The sequence below is a fragment of the Schistocerca serialis genome, chromosome 3 (genome assembly GCF_023864345.2).
Source record: "Schistocerca serialis cubense isolate TAMUIC-IGC-003099 chromosome 3, iqSchSeri2.2, whole genome shotgun sequence".
NCBI lineage: Eukaryota > Metazoa > Arthropoda > Insecta > Orthoptera > Acrididae > Schistocerca > Schistocerca serialis.
This window is the reverse complement of record NC_064640.1, coordinates 852,346,381-852,359,480: the sequence shown is the minus strand read 5'-3', so window position 1 is coordinate 852,359,480 and position 13,100 is coordinate 852,346,381. Positions and strand designations below refer to the sequence as shown.

General features: G+C 45.0%; 1 protein-coding gene across 1 annotated transcript in view; it reads left to right on the top strand.

Annotated features, from left to right (window-relative positions):
* LOC126471265 (unconventional myosin-Va-like) overlaps positions 1-13,100 on the top strand; it is a 163,186-nt gene that overhangs the window by 68,223 nt on the left and 81,863 nt on the right. The window contains exon 6 of the mRNA XM_050099383.1: positions 10,459-10,594. Coding sequence (XP_049955340.1) covers positions 10,459-10,594 — 136 coding nt within the window. The remainder of the gene's footprint in view (positions 1-10,458; positions 10,595-13,100) is intronic.

Below are 13,100 nucleotides of genomic sequence, written 5' to 3'. Positions count from 1 at the left end.
GAGCTCCTCAGTGCCCTTGTACATTGCCCTGACACAGCTCCTGGGCCTGATCACATCCACAGCCAGATAATTAAACATCTCTGATCTGACTACAAGTGACATCTTCTCGTCATCTTCAACCAGCTCTGGTGCTATGGCATCTTTCCATCGCAATGGCGGAAGAGCACCATCATTCTGGTTCTCAAAACTGGTAAAAACCCGCTCGATGTGGATAGCTATCGGCCCATCAGCCCCACCAATGTTCTTTGTAAGCTGCTGGAATGTCTGGTATGTTGGCATTTGGGCTCGGTCCTCGAATCACGTGGCATGCTGCCTCCATGTCAGGGCGGCGTTTACCAGGGTCGCTGTACCACTGATAATCTTGTGTCCATAGATTCTGCCATCTGAACAGCCTTTTCTTGACAGCAACACCTGATTGCCGTCTTTTTTTGACTTACATAAAGCATAAGACATGACTTGGCGACATCATATCCTTGCTACATTGTATGAGTGGGGTCTCCATGGACCACTCCTGATTTTTATCCAAAACTTCCTGTCGCTCCGTACTTTCCATGTCCAAGTTGGTGCCTCTCAATAGTTCCATCCATATCCAGGAGAATGGAGTCCCTCAGGGCTCTGCATTGAGTGTCTCTCTATTTTTAGTGGCGATTTACGGTCTAGCAGCAGCTGTCGGGCCCTCTGTCTCACCTTCTCTGTTTGCAGACAACTTCTGCATTTCGTACTGCTGCAGAAGTACTGTTGTTGCCGAGCGGCACATACAGGGAGCCATCCTCAAGGTGCAGTCATGGGCTCTAGCCCATGGCTTCAAGTTTTCAGCCACAAAGTCGTGTGTCATGCACTTCTGTCGGCGTCGTACTGTTCATCTGGAACCCGCACTTTACCTTAATGACGATCCACTCACTGTAGTAGACACATATCAATTCCTAGGACTTTTTTTGACGCTCGATTGACTTGGCTGCCTCATCTTTGTCAGCTTTAAGCAGAAGTGCTGGCAGCACCTCAATGCCCTCCGTTGCCTGAGCAACACCAATTTGGGTGCAGATCGCTCTACACTGCTGCAGCTCTACAGAGCCCTTGTCCAATCCTAAATTGACTATGGGAGTGTGGTTTATAGTTACGCAGCGCCTTCAACATTGCATTTACTCGACCCTGTGCACCACTGTGGGATTTTATTAGTGACAGGAGCTTTTAGTACGAGTCCAGTGACCAGTGTCCTGGTGGAGGCTGGTGCCCTCCACTGTAGATCGGACGTGCGCAACTGCTCATAGTTACCCTGAGCATCCGAATTACCATCTCCTTTTCCTGCCCGCGGCAGTCCATCTCCCGCATCGGCGGCCCAGATCAGGGCTAATGATTGTGGTTTGCGTGCGGTCCCTTCTCTCCAAACTGGAGTCCTTCCCTTTACCAGCTCTAGTTGCGGTCCGTTCATGTATGCCTCCATGGTGTACACCTTGGCTGCAGCTTCGTCTGGACCTTTTGCATGGCCCTAAGGACTCCGTTAACCTTGCCACTCTCGACTGTCACTTTCCTCTCATTTCTTGACGTGTCCCGGGGCTCTGAAGCGGTTTACACCGATGGCTCAATGGCTGATGGTCATGTAGGCTTCGCATATGTTCATGGAGGACATGCTGAGCAGCACTCCTTGCCAGTTGACTGCAGTGTTTTCACTTCAGAGCTGATGGCCATATCTCGTGCTCTTGGGTACATCCACTCATGCCGTGGCGAGTCATTTCTCCTGTGAACTGACTCATTGAGCAGCTTACAAGCTATCGACCAGTGCTACCCTTGCCACCCTCTGGTAGCGTCCATTCAGGAGTCTATCTATCCTCTGGAACAGTCCCGCCATTAGCCGGCCGAAGTGGCCGTGCGGTTAAAGGCGCTGCAGTCTGAAACCGCAAGACCGCTACGGTCGCAGGTTCGAATCCTGCCTCGGGCATGGATGTTTGTGATGTCCTTAGGTTAGTTAGGTTTAATTAGTTCTAAGTTCTAGGGGACTAATGACCTCAGAAGTTGAGTTCCATAGTGCTCAGAGCCATTTGAACCAGTCCCGCCATTCCGTGGTGTTTGTGTGGACACCTGGATACGTCAGAATCGTTGCTGACAGGCTGGCCAAACAGGCAATGCAGAAACCGCTTCTGGAGGTAGGCATCTCCAAAGCTGACCTGCGTTCTGTCCTACACCACAGGGTTTTCCGGCTTTGGGAGACGGAATGGATAACAGCATGCTTAACAAACTGCATGTCATTAAGGACACTACGGATGTGTGGAAGTCTTCCACGCAGGCCTCTCGTAGGGAATCAGTTGTCGTCTGCCAGCTCCGCATTGGCCATATGTGGCTAACACATGGTTACTCCATTGTGAGGACCCACCTCAGTGTCACTGTGGCCCCCTAAATGACAGTTGTCCAACTCTTGCTGGACTGCCCACTTTTAGCCACTCTGCAGCAGACTTTTAACTTTCCCAGCACCCTGACTTTGGTGTTGGTCAACAATGCCTCCATAGCAGCTTTAGTTTTACGTTTTATCCGTGAGAGTGGGTTTTATACTTCTATCTAGGTTTTAGTACATGTCCTTTGACCCTTTGTGTCCTCCACCCTAGTGCTTTTAGGGTGGAGGTTTTAATGTGTTGCAGAGTGACTGGCTTTCCCATTTTTTCTCGTGGTTGGCTAGCCACTGTAATCTGCTTTCATGTTTTACTCTCTTCTGTTTCTAGCGTCCCTGTTGTTTCCTTGTCCTCTTTTGTTCCTTTTAGTGTTCATTTCCTTCCCTTCATTCTTGTGGCTTTTCTTTTCTTTCTGTTTTGTGTTATATGTTTCGTCCGTTTTATTCTCACACTTGTGGCATTATGTTATTAGGAACAAGGGACCGATGACCTCATAGTTTGGTCTCTTCTCCTGCCTTTAAACAAAGTAACCAACCAAACATAATAGGTAACAAAGTGAAAATGAATAGTTATAGAGTATACAATAATTTTTTGGGGTTGCGATTCTTTTCCCCCATTAGTGTCATCAATTTTGTAGCAGTTTTACTCAGGCAGCAGTTCCACAAGGGCACAGGGCTATAGCAGACAAGGAGATGACATGGAGTATGTGCTTCAGACTTAGTACCACAGTGCAGCAGACCTTCCTGGCTCACTCCAGCAGCAGCCCAACTCCTGTCATGATGGCAACGAGGCAACAAATTGCAACCTATGCACAGCAGCTGTTTCTCACCACCGCAGTGGACATGCCACTGTGCCACATGCAGAGGCTGCCTGGGTGCAGTAACTCATTTGCGGGATTGGCTACCTCTGCAAGATTACTCTTCACCTTCATGCATTGCTCACACCCATAGAACGGGGCAAGGCCATCTCCCAGTATAGATACAGTGATAATGTAACAGTGCAAAATAAAACATTAATTTTGACAGTCTCTTCTCTCTCTTCCTTCACCAACCATGAAATCCCCACTGTCTCCCATCCTGACATCATAGCCAACTGTCCACCCCAAGGTCACCTATAACATGCAACTGTTATGAGCACCCACAGGAAGTGGTGTTTGAAGGATGGCGAAAGCACTGGTAGGTGACAAGATGCTGAATCTCCATGGCTGATCATAGAATGTGGAGGTCAGAGACTTGCCGGCTCTATTAAGGCAGACAGGGAGTGCTCAGTGGTAGATCTGATGACACAGTGCTGAACAGGCAGAAGTGTGAAGGGGTGCATAGTTTTGTGCACATTATTGAAAATAAGCCCCCACAACAGACAACCCTTGTGTGTTCACATGTTGACCCAATGACACTGCCAGTTGTGATTGCAGTGGCCACAGAATCAGGGAGATTAAGCCATGAATCAATGTAAATCTCTTGCTTAGTTAGATGGATCACATTTCTTGTTACACAAGATCAGTAATTGTGTCTGGATATACAGGCCAGGATGCAGGCCAATTGGAGTAGTTTTATTCTCTGTTGGACATTCACATTGTTTTTCGTGGGAAGTATAGAAATAATCAGACACATTAAAGCTATGGAGTATATGGACACTGTTGTAGACCATTTACATTCCTTCATGCTTGATTTCTTTCTGCCAGTGATGGCGTCTTCCAACATAACTTTCCATGTCTCATGCCTGGAAACATCCTGTAGTGATCTAGGAGGCAATACAGTTACCTCACGTTGATGTCTTTACCACCAGATTCACCTGATTTGAACCTAGACATTTAGTAGCATAACAATGCTTCAATCTGGTTCCTGACAATACTATATGTAGCTCACAATGAGTTGCTCCACCCCACAGATGAAATGCACAGACTTGTCTTAACAAGGTTTGGTTTTGGCTGGTTCTGATTATACAAACATCAAAAAACATTTTGCATCACCCCGGTTCCCAGAACTCCTAAAGATAGATGTTGACTGTGGATATTGTATCACAGACACAGTCCCTTTGACTGTTCAGATATACCCCTGCGGGTCCGGGGGTTAGAATAGGACTGAGGTATCCTTGCCTGTCGTAATAGGTGACTAAAAGGAATCTCGCACTTTTTGGCGCTATAAGTTCTGGTCCCATTTTATGATTTGACCTGCCACTTTCCAAATTCCACAGAAGTGCAGGCCATATGGGGAAGGACACCTTACATGGTGCAAGAGTTGTCCATAGTGCCCTTAGATTCGATCTCCTGAACCTCTTGTCATGGCTTTGCATATCCACCTGCAACTCAAGTATTTGCGCGAGGACACTTTACAGGGTATGTCACTTGCTTCTGTTGTCTCCTGTCCTCATTTGCCCCCATGACAGTATTGTATTTCTCTGCACACACTATCCAGCATGGTAGCCAGTCCGTTGTAGTGGGGCTGTCATGTACCCATTTGGTAGTAGTCCCCTGACAACACAGGGATTGCACTGCTGATGCCTGAACTGTAAACTCACCATGTATGCCAAGAAGTAGATGCCTGTCTTCCTGCAGCATCAGGACTCCTGGCAATGGTCATCATGCCAGGTGGCCTTTGCTGTGGCTGGGTGTCACCTGTGGGGAGAGCCCCTGATCAGAGAGGGTGGCATCAGGGCAGATGACCTGCAATGAAGTTGACTAAGTCATCTCTCGCTGGTGACCATATGCCACCAGCAATTTCTGCGAAGGGCAAGATCGAGTTCAATGCTGACAGATATGACACTAAATTGTTTCCCCCCCTCACTACACCATGCGAGGAACAGTGGGCTACAGAAAGAAGAGAGCCATATTCACCTCGGTATTTAGTCTGTAGCAGAATAGACGGGGACTCCTTTCTACCTATGAAGCTTCAATTTTTTGTTGAACATCTTGAGGATAAGCCTGGGGAAGTGACAGCACTGTGCAAGAAGAGCAGTGGTGCAGTCTTTATTCAGACAGCACCCCAGCCCAATCCTCGGCGTTACTCGCTTGTGACCAGCTGCATGATATTCCAGTTTCCATCACACCCCATAAAAGCCTCAACATGGTCCAGCGGATTATTTTCCATTGCGATCTACTCTAGCAGTCTGATGATGAGCTACGTGGCAATCTAGATTGGTGGGGTGTTCATTTCATCTAGTGCGTTTACAGGGGACCCAAAGACAACAGGGTTGTTACTGGTGCCTTCATCTTGGCCTTTGAGGGTGATTCATTGCCTGAAAAGGTCAAGGTGATGGTTTACCACTGTGGTGATAAACCATACATCCCTCCCCCTATGCAGTGTTTTAATGCTGCAAATTCAGGCACGTCTTCCCACTGCATTTCCACCACCACATGACAAGACTGCGGACATCCACTGCATCCAGACACTCCCTACCACGTGTATCAACTGTGGAGAGCAGCACTCCCCCTGCTCACCAGACTGCACAGTACTCCAAAAGGAGCTAAAAATCATGAAATACAAGACCTTGGACCGGTTGACTTACTAAGAGGCTAAACGTAAATTTTATCGATAACACCCCATTTGGTTGATCTCCTCATGTGCTGCTGCTACATTACAATTGCCATCACAAGTACCAGCCATACCACACTCTGTGCGCCACGAACAGGGGGCCCTCCAGGCCACCAGAATACATCCGCCCCCTTGGTGGTAGGGGGAAAATCTCCTTTCGTTCCTCCCATAGTACCTACTTCGGGAGCAAGGCCCCCCAAATGCAGGGTACATCAGTCCCCTCTCTCCAGCCAGAGAAGCAACAGCCTCCTCCATCTCCTCTCATGCAGAAGGGGTCCTTTGGTATCCTCTCTCCCAAGGTCTCTACTAATGACACAGGGGAGACACACACCAGTGGCTAAAGGAGCCAAAAGCTGCTGGACGAAGAGCTTCTCGGTCTTCCTCTGTGGCTGAAACTACTTCTGAGAAGTACTCCCAGCGCCCATAAAGAGAAGCAAGAGGGCAAGCAAACAAAGAAGTTTGCTAAGAAAAAGGACCCTCCAGAGACCAATTATGCACCTGCAGTTGAGGTGGATATCTCACCATCCCTTAAGGACCTGGATCTCACTGACATGTCATCCACAATAGGAATGGATACAAATACTCAATCGGTGGCAGCAGGTGACCCTGAGGCGTAACCTGCCTCCTTGCATGCTTCATGCCTTCCCAACCTCACGATATCGTCATCCTCCAGTGGAATTGCTGCGGTTTTTTCCACACCTGGCTGAGCTACGGCAACTGTTAAGCTTTACACCTGCTTTCTGAACTGCGCTCCAGGAATCTTGGTTCCCGGCAATGTGAGCCCCTGCCCTCCATGGCTATAGGGGATATTACAAGAACAGTAGTGCCCATTATAGTGTGTCAGGTAGAGTTTGTGTCTATGTCCTGAACTCAATATGCAGTGAAACTGAGCCCCTTCAAACCCCTCTTGAAGCTGTGGCTGTCAGGAAAAGGACGACGCAGGAAATAACTGTCTGCAACATATATCTTCCTCCAGATGGTGCAGTACCCCTGAACACATTGACTGCACTGATTCATCAACTTCCTAAACCTTTCCTACTTTTGGGAGATTTTAATGGCCATATCCCCTAGGGGGGTGGCACTGTGCTTACTGGCCAAGGTAGAGATGTCGAAACTTTTCTGTTTCAACTCGACCTCTGCCTCTTAAATACTGGGGCCACCACACATTTCAGTGTGGCTCATGGCACTTATTCGATCATTGATTTATCCTTCTGCAGCCCAGGACTTGTCCTACCTGTCCACTGGAGAGCCCACGACGACTTGTGTGGTAGTGACCACTTTCCCATCTCCCTGGACGTCCAACAAGATGGGTTTTAAACAAGGCAGACTGGGAAGCTTTCACTTCTGCTGTCACCACTGAATCTCCCCACAAGATGCCATCGATGGTAGTTGAGCAGGTCACTATAATGATCATTCCTGTGGCGAAAAACACAATCCCTTGTTCTTTAGGGTTCCCCCCAGTGAAAGTCAATACCTTGGTGGTAATCAGAAATCACTGAGGCCATTAAAGAGTGTCAGCGAGCTCTACAGTGACATAAGCAGCACCCTTCCCTAGAGCACCTAATAGCTTTTAAAACAGCTCTGTGCCCACGTTTACCACCTAATAAAAAGATGGAAACAGGCATGTTGGGAGAGGTATGTCTCGACTATTCGGTGCCATATATCACCTTCCCAAATCTGAATGAAGATCAGATGTGTTTGTGGGTACCAGACCCTGACAGGTGTTACTGGCATTAACATCAATGGCATGTTACCTACTGACACAAACGCAATTTCCGAGCACTTTGCTGAGCATTATGCCCCAACCTCCATGTCGGAGAATTATCCCCCAGCATTTTGCACCCTCAAACAGTAGATGGAAAGGAAAGCCCTCTCGTTCACTCAATGTCACCATGAACCTTATAATGCACCATTTACAAAGTCGGAGCTCCTCTGCATCCTTGCACATTTCCCTGACACAGTTCCTGGACGAGATCGGATCTGCAGTAACATGATCAAACATATCTTGTCTGACTACAAGCTACATCTCCTTGTCATCTTCAACCAGATCTGGTGCGATAGCATCTTTCCATCGCAATGGTGGGAGAGCACCATCATTCCAGTGCTCAAATCCAGTAAAATCCCGCTTGATATGGATGGGTATCGGCCCATCAGCCTCACCAACGTTCTTTGTAAGCTGTTAGAATGTATGGTAAGTCAGCGTTTGTGTTAGGTTCTGGAGTGACGTGGCCTACTGGCTCCATGCCAGGGCGATTTCCACCAGGGTCACTCTTCCACTGATAACCTGTTTCCCTCAAGTCTGTAATCTGAACAGCCTTTTCCAGATACCAACATCTGGTTGCCGAATTTTTTGATTTATGAAAAGCTTACAACATGACCTGCTGACATCATATCCTTGCCGCATTATATGAGTGAGGTCTCCAGGGCCCGCTCCAGATTTTTATCCTAAATTTCCTATTGTTCAGTACTTTCCGTGTCCAAGTTGGCACCTCCCATAGTTCCCCCATATCCAGGAGAATGGGATCCCGCACGGCTCTGTATTGAGTGTATCTCTATTTTTAGTGGCTATTAACTGTCTAGAAGCAGCTGCCGGGTGTTGGTCTCGCCTTCTCTGTTTGCAAACGACCTCCTCCAGTACTGGTTTTACAAGTGGCGCCTACAGGGAGCCATCCACAAGGTGCAGTCATGGGCTGTAGCCCAGTGCTTCCAGTTTTCAGCCGCGAAGTCGTGCGTCTTGCACTTCTGTCAGTGTCGTACCATTCATCCAGATCTTTTAACTTAATGATGATCCACTCACTGTAGAGGATACATATAGATTCTTAAGACTGGTTTTTGATGCCCGACTGACGTGGCTTCTTCATCTTCATCAGCTGAAATGGAAGTGCTGGCAGCACCTGAATGCCTTCTGCTGCCTGAGGAACACCAACTGGGATGCAGATCGATCTATGCTGCTGCAGCTCTACAGAGACCTTGCTCAATCCTGCCTTGAATATGGGAGTCTCGTTTATGGTACACCGGTGCCCTAAGTATTGCATTTACTCGACCCAGTACACCACCGTGGCATTCAACTAGCAACGGGAGCTTTTAGCACAAGTCCAGTGACCGGCTTCCTGGTAGAGGCCGGAGTCCCTCCATTGAAGGTTAGGCATGTACAGGGGTTCATTCCCACATTGGAAGCCCAGGTCAGGGCTTACAAGTGCAGTTTGCATCCGATCTCTTCTGTCTGAAGTGGAGTCCTTGCCTTTACCACCATATACTTGAGGTCTATTCACGTACACCTCCATGGTGTACAACTAGGCCAAAGCTTTGCCTGGACCTTCCACATGGCCCTAATAAATACAAATGTTAGTGGGAGTTGCATTCACTAGTAGTTCATAAGAAATATAAACTGTCTTACCAAGCTACAGAAGTGATGTGTGGAGTGGTACATTACAAACAAGCACAGATATGATAATTTAACAGTGAGTTTGTACTATCATAGTATTTTAACAAATGAGTAAAAAATACAGGGCAAACAAATTGTGATTATCATATGTTAAGGACGGGCTGCAAAAGTTGACATGTAGCTATAGGAGTACTAAAACTCAAGCGGTTGGACTCAGCTGGGTATGTTCTGAGAAGATTTAACGAATACATAAAAAAAAGTGTGAAGGCTCTTCACCAATGTGAGGAGTTAATGTACAGTGTTTCCTGTTAAGTGCTATTTAGTGATTATAACATATTTGTATTACAAAAAGCCATAGATGTTTTGTGTTTATTCAGGACCCCTAGGCGATACTCTTTTTGAATACATTCATGAAATCATTAACATGCCAACTGATGAGTTCATTTCCACATTATTTCATTTGATTGGCAAGCATCAAGTATAAAAGTATAATTTTAGCATTCAACAATGATGAAATCAAAGTATGCATTGACTGCCAGACATGGTCAAACACACCAGGAGTTTCTTTGATTGCAACACCTGCAAAGAAAATTCTTGTGACGAGATCCATTTCAGACTACACAAGCTTACGATACATGAGAGATTTCATGGCTCTCCAGAAAGAAACCAAGACTCAAATCGAGTGACCTGGTCCACCATGCCCAATCAATTAATGCAATAATGACTTATTCAAACACCTATGAATAGCCAATCCAAAATGAGCATGCACTCCATTATGCTGGAACCACATGCTGTGCGTCACATTTACTGTAGCATTTTCAAGCGAACTGGGAAGAACCTGTTCCAGAAAAGTCTGATAATAAGTGGGATGGTAAAAGGTACTGCTCAATGAAGCACTCACTGACCAAACCCACCCACATGTTAGCTGTGAATTGATGATGTGCAATATGGTGCTGCATGCCGCGAGCATTTCCTGGTACCCATAACTGCTCATTGTGGTAAAGGAATACACCATCTCCCCTCCAGAAGTGTGTGTGTGTGTGTGTGTGTGTGTGTGTGTGTGTGTGTGTGTGTGTATGGGTGTTTTGCTATGGAAGTACACTGGTTCATGTTGTGTATTTTATTCATCACTATTTGCATAACCTTGTTGCTCTTGCAGGCCACATTGCTGATGGACACAAAATTCATGTTCCCAGTAAGATTTCCTTTTAATCCATCAAAAATCAAGCTTGAAGATATAGAAGTACCAGAGGTGTTGAACCTACCAATGCTGAAGAAAGTTTCAACTTGTGAGAGTAGTGTTCATCAGGAAAACAGAAATGTGCCCTACTACAAGGTTTACGTAGATTTCCTTCTGGAGATCTGAGTTCTGAAGTAATAAATGTAAAAATTGTAATGAGATATGTATTTAATGTTAAACAGTCATCAGCATCCTATAAAGGTAAACTTCTTTATTCCTTCACTCTAATATTCATTTCATTCTTAATATTTCGTTATTATGTTAATCTATCTGCTTACAGTTTTTTTGTTCATCAAAAATATTATATATAAAATATCTTTTATAATTATTTAAAATGTTTGCAATTTGTGTACATATGGCTTTTGTTGAAATATGTGATTAATGTTTGGCTTTCATGTGCGAGTGGGGGGGGAAAGGGCTGGAGGTACTGGGGTTGTGTGTGTGTGTGTGTGTGTTTGGATCTGTATAATGTCCTAAATCACTGTCAACAACAAATATTTGCAGATGTAAAAACAGATGTTGTCATGACAACTTTGTTTACTTGCAACACAACTGTCATTTTTCCTCCTCTATCTGTGAAATCAAAACTTTGTTCTAAAAGTCAAAGAATGTTTATATACTATGTGGAGCAGTGTTTTAAGCTCTCTTAATTCTCCACAATGATGGTTTATTTAAATGTCATGGCACTACTAGACTATTATTCCTTTTTGTTAAAATTATTTCAAGAAAAATAGGGTTCAGGAGACAGAGAAATAAAATGTTGTCATCTGACAGATCAGTAACCATGAAGAAACTGAAATACATAAGTCATTTTTCTTTCAAGGACATTGATTGTTCCTCCGTATTCTCACTTTTGCCTAATATGAAAGAAAAATTTCTATCGTATCTTTGGTATTCTGTTTATCTCGCCACCTTCTTCCTCTTATACTGCTTCTTCATCATTTGTTCCTCATTAACACTTAGGTAAAACTTGCATGATTAATTTCACAATGATCTTGTTTTTCATTTGTAGTCATTCCTCAGTGTCTGCCAACTAGGTATCTATTATAATTTACTCCAGGCCTCTTAAATGTAAAGTTGTATCTCCTGTACTCAGGGAGGACTGCTTTTTTTATTTTCCTTTTTTTAGTGACAAGTTACTTCCAGCCACTTATGAGTGCCAAATTACTTTGTTGTAATCATAATGTGGTTTGTCTGCAAATGAACAGTACAAATATAAGTCTGGAAGTTGTTACAAGAATTTGGTTTCTGGCCAGTACTGCCATGTAAATGAATATCAGATCTGCTATGTGTAAGTGATTTACAGATATGACTGGTTTTTAGTATCAATTTTGTACTAGTTACTGTGTGCATAATGGGCCTCCAGCAAGCCTTTGTTATTATTTAGCTAGAGATTTCCATTCAGACTAAGGCATTTCATGTTAAAAGGTAAATAAGGAGTTGTACCCTGATAAGGATATTTAAAAATGGATTTTCTGTTTCATTTCATATGGGTATCAGTTAGTATGGTCTCATTTTTTTAAACATTTTGCTTTTTCACAATATCCATATCAACCATACAAAAGAAATTACTGTGATGATAAAGAAATCAAGTTAACTTCTTTCTTTCTGTCCGTTCTGTGTAAGTGATTTTTTCAGAAATAATATAATTTTTTAAATTGTTGGGACTCGCCATGATAATGTAATTTGACCATGTGTTACAGAGATATTGCAAGTTACTGGTTGACATGCACAAAACATTATGGTCACCAACCTTCCATCAATAGCAGTGTCACCTTGTGAGGAATGACTGCTACACACACACACACACACACACACACACACACACACACACACACACACTGTGTGTGCGTTTGCGCGCGCGCGTGTAGAATGGGGAAGGTGCGCAGTCTGAGTTCGACTGACGGCAGTGAGGGCAGATGGTAATGGCCCGAGGCTCAGCATGAGCATATTGGAAACTCCACAACTTGTCAGGTATTTGAGAAGTGCTGTGGTGATTGCCTTCAACACATGGTGATACCACATCCAAACGTCATGGGGTTGAGGGACTGCCACTCATAACAGATGTCGGACGTTGTAGGCTGAGCAGACTGGTAAAACAGAACAGGCAGTAAACTGTAGCAAAACAATCCTCAGTCTTAAATACTAGGCAGAGTACAAGTATGTCTGAACACACAGTGCACTGAACACTCGTAATGATGGGCCTCTGCAGCCAATGACCCAAGCATATGCCAATGTTAACACCACAACATCAACAACTACAATTGAAAAGAGCAAGTGACCATTGGCACTGTACATTGGTGCAGTGGCAGAGCATTGAATCCCGATGCCATCATCATCATGCCAATGGGTGGGTGCAAATCTGTCATCTTCCAGTGGAACATCTCCTTCACACCTTCACTTGGAATGGAGACAAGCTGGCAGTTGCTCCATTATGCTTTGGGGAACATTCAAGTAGACACTCACGGGTCCAGTGGAGCTTACGCTAGGCCATGATAGATAAGTAGTATCGTACATTGGTTGCAGACCACATGAACCCCTTCATGACAATCATGTTTACC